Source organism: Montipora foliosa, chromosome 11, assembly GCF_036669935.1.
Source record: "Montipora foliosa isolate CH-2021 chromosome 11, ASM3666993v2, whole genome shotgun sequence".
Classification (NCBI taxonomy): Eukaryota; Metazoa; Cnidaria; class Anthozoa; order Scleractinia; family Acroporidae; genus Montipora; species Montipora foliosa.
Window position 1 is genome coordinate 32,231,963 of NC_090879.1, and position 2,500 is coordinate 32,234,462.

The 2,500-nt window shown below is 44.1% G+C and overlaps 1 protein-coding gene across 1 annotated transcript in view; it reads right to left on the bottom strand.

Annotated features, from left to right (window-relative positions):
- The window catches only part of LOC137974698 (zinc finger protein 429-like), a 20,871-nt gene that overhangs the window by 7,173 nt on the left and 11,198 nt on the right, over window positions 1-2,500 (bottom strand). Inside the window, exon 3 of the mRNA XM_068821636.1 lies at window positions 1-52. This exon is cut by the window's left edge and continues 7,173 nt beyond it. Within this exon, the coding sequence (XP_068677737.1) occupies window positions 1-52 (52 nt within the window). The remainder of the gene's footprint in view (window positions 53-2,500) is intronic.

The following is a 2,500-nucleotide window of genomic DNA, read 5'->3' on the forward strand; positions in this document are numbered from 1 at the left end:
ACTCTTTCACACATTCTGCAATCAAGGCCTCCACTCCTTGCAGTGCCTGCAACTAGAGGAAATACTAGTGTCATTGTGCAACCCCTGCAACTAGAGATAATACTAGTGTCTTTGTGAAATCCTCTGCAACTAGAGATAATACTAGTGTCATTGTGAAATCCTCTGCAACTAGAGGAAATACTAGTGTCATTGTGAAATCCTCTGCAAGTAGAGGAAATACTAGTGTCATTGTGAAATCCTCTGCAACTAGAGGAAATACTAGTGTCATTGTGAAATCCTCTGCAACTAGAGGAAATACTAGTGTCATTGTGAAATCCTCTGCAACTAGATGAAATACCAGTGCCAAATGTTGTGAAATACTTTGCAACTAGAGGAAATACTAGTGTCATTGCAAAATCCTCAGCAACTGGAGGAATACTAGTGTCATTGTGAAATCCTCTGCAACTAGACCAAATACCAGTGCCATTGTGAAACCCTCTGCAACTAGAGGAAATGCTCGTGTCATTGTGAAATCCTCTGCAAAAAGAGGAAATACTAGTGTCATTGTGAAATCCTCTGCAACTAGAGGAAATACTAGTGCCATTGTGAAATCCTCTGCAACTAGACGAAATACCAGTGCCATTGTGAAATCCTCTGCAACTAGAGGAAATACTAGTGCCATTGCAAAATCCTCTGCAACTAGAGGAAATACTAGTGTCATTGTGAAATCCTCTGCAACTAGAGGAAATACCAGTGTCAGTGTGAAATCCTCTGCAAGTAGAGGAAATACTAGTGTCATTGTGGAATCCTCTGAAACTAGAGGAAAGAACTTTAAGAAGATCATTGAGAAACAGGAGGGGTGTGGGAATCCTGTATAAAATTATGATGCGGCATAAGGGATGGTGGTAATGGTGGGACGCTGTTTGGAAGTGTGGAAGAGGCGACAGAGTTTTGAAAGTCTTTATGGGAGTCTGAAGGGACTGGAGACACTTAAACCAAGTGGCTTGAGGAAATTCAAAGCGCAATAAATGAAAGGTTTCCTGAACCATTTGATGAGGTTTTTGAGCTGAGTACAGAGCAGGCGAACAGTGTGATGATGAAGAAACCGAAGTGGAGCATGCCAGGCCAAGACTGAATTGTCAACCTCTGGTGGAAAAAGGTGAACTGTGTTCATGAGGGCGTTGCTAAGTCTTTTCAGGCTATAGCGCGTAGTGATCAGGAGGTGCCGTTCTGGTTTACAGAGGGGAAGCCTTCACTGATTCCAAAAGCAGGCAAATTTTATAGTAAAAACCAAAGGCCAATCACTAGTCTTAACACCATAACATACAAGTGGTTCACGTCCTGTCTCTTGAAACCAGTAGATAAACATCCAAACGAGAACGGGGGTGATGCAAGGAGAGCAGCGTAGTGCCAAGGAGCATTGTAGTAGGACAATAATATTGATAATCTACTCATAGACTGTATGGTCTGTCAGGACAGCCAGAGAGGACGTCGCAGTCTGAATATGGCATGGATAGACGTGAGAAAAGCGTATGACTCCGTGGATCACTGTTGGTTGGACCAAATGTTTTTGCAGCGTTTTCCCAGGTGGATAGGTGATGTGATTATGAGACTAAGCGCCAAGTGGAACAAAAGGACCGCTGTGAGCAGCGTGAATGAGCTGGAGACGTCAGAGCGAATAAGGTTCAGCCCAGGGGCGACGCCCTGTGTCCAAGCCTATTCATGCTGAGTATAAATTCTCTAGCGTGGAAGTTGCGAGCGTCTATCGACTCTCAAGACTTATCAGCCAAAACGTCATGGATCTTCTGTATATCGACGATCTAAAGATAAACGCATATTCACAAAGGAAGCTTAAAGTTGTGACAAGTGATGCGAGAATGGCGATAAAAGATATTGGGCTAGCTTGGAACGCGCAAAAGTGTGCAATGGCTCACGTGAAGCGTGGCAAGCTTGAGACTTCGGATGAGTCAAGTATCAGGGAAGCAGATGTGATTCAAAGCCTAAAGGATAGATCACAGTATAAATTCCTGGGAGTACTGGAGAATGTTAATCATGAAGACAGCCTGGTTCTCAGAATGCAGAGAATGTGTATGTGGAGAGACTATTAGTGTTATGGTCAAGTCTGTTATCAGTCTACAACAAACTGTTGGCGACCAATCAGTTTGCACTTGTGGCTTTCACATACTTCATGTGGACCTAGGTATGGACTATCGCGGATTTGCAGAGGCTTGACAGAGAGACTCGTAAGGTCATGGTTGCTAATGAAGCTAAGCATCCATTGGGCTCCACAGATCTACTGTACCTTCCTAGGAAGTTATGAGGGCGGGGCCTTAAGTCCATCGAGAGAGAGTGAAGACCATCAAGATAAAGGCAGCTATGAACTTTTTATTCCAACAATGATCCAACTATGCACCTGGTGAGGCAGTTTGAGGTGAAGGCGGCTCGTACAGGGTGCAGATCCTTAAGAAAGGATGCTGAGAGCTATGCACAACAGCTGAGACTACGACTAGAGTCGCAGTAC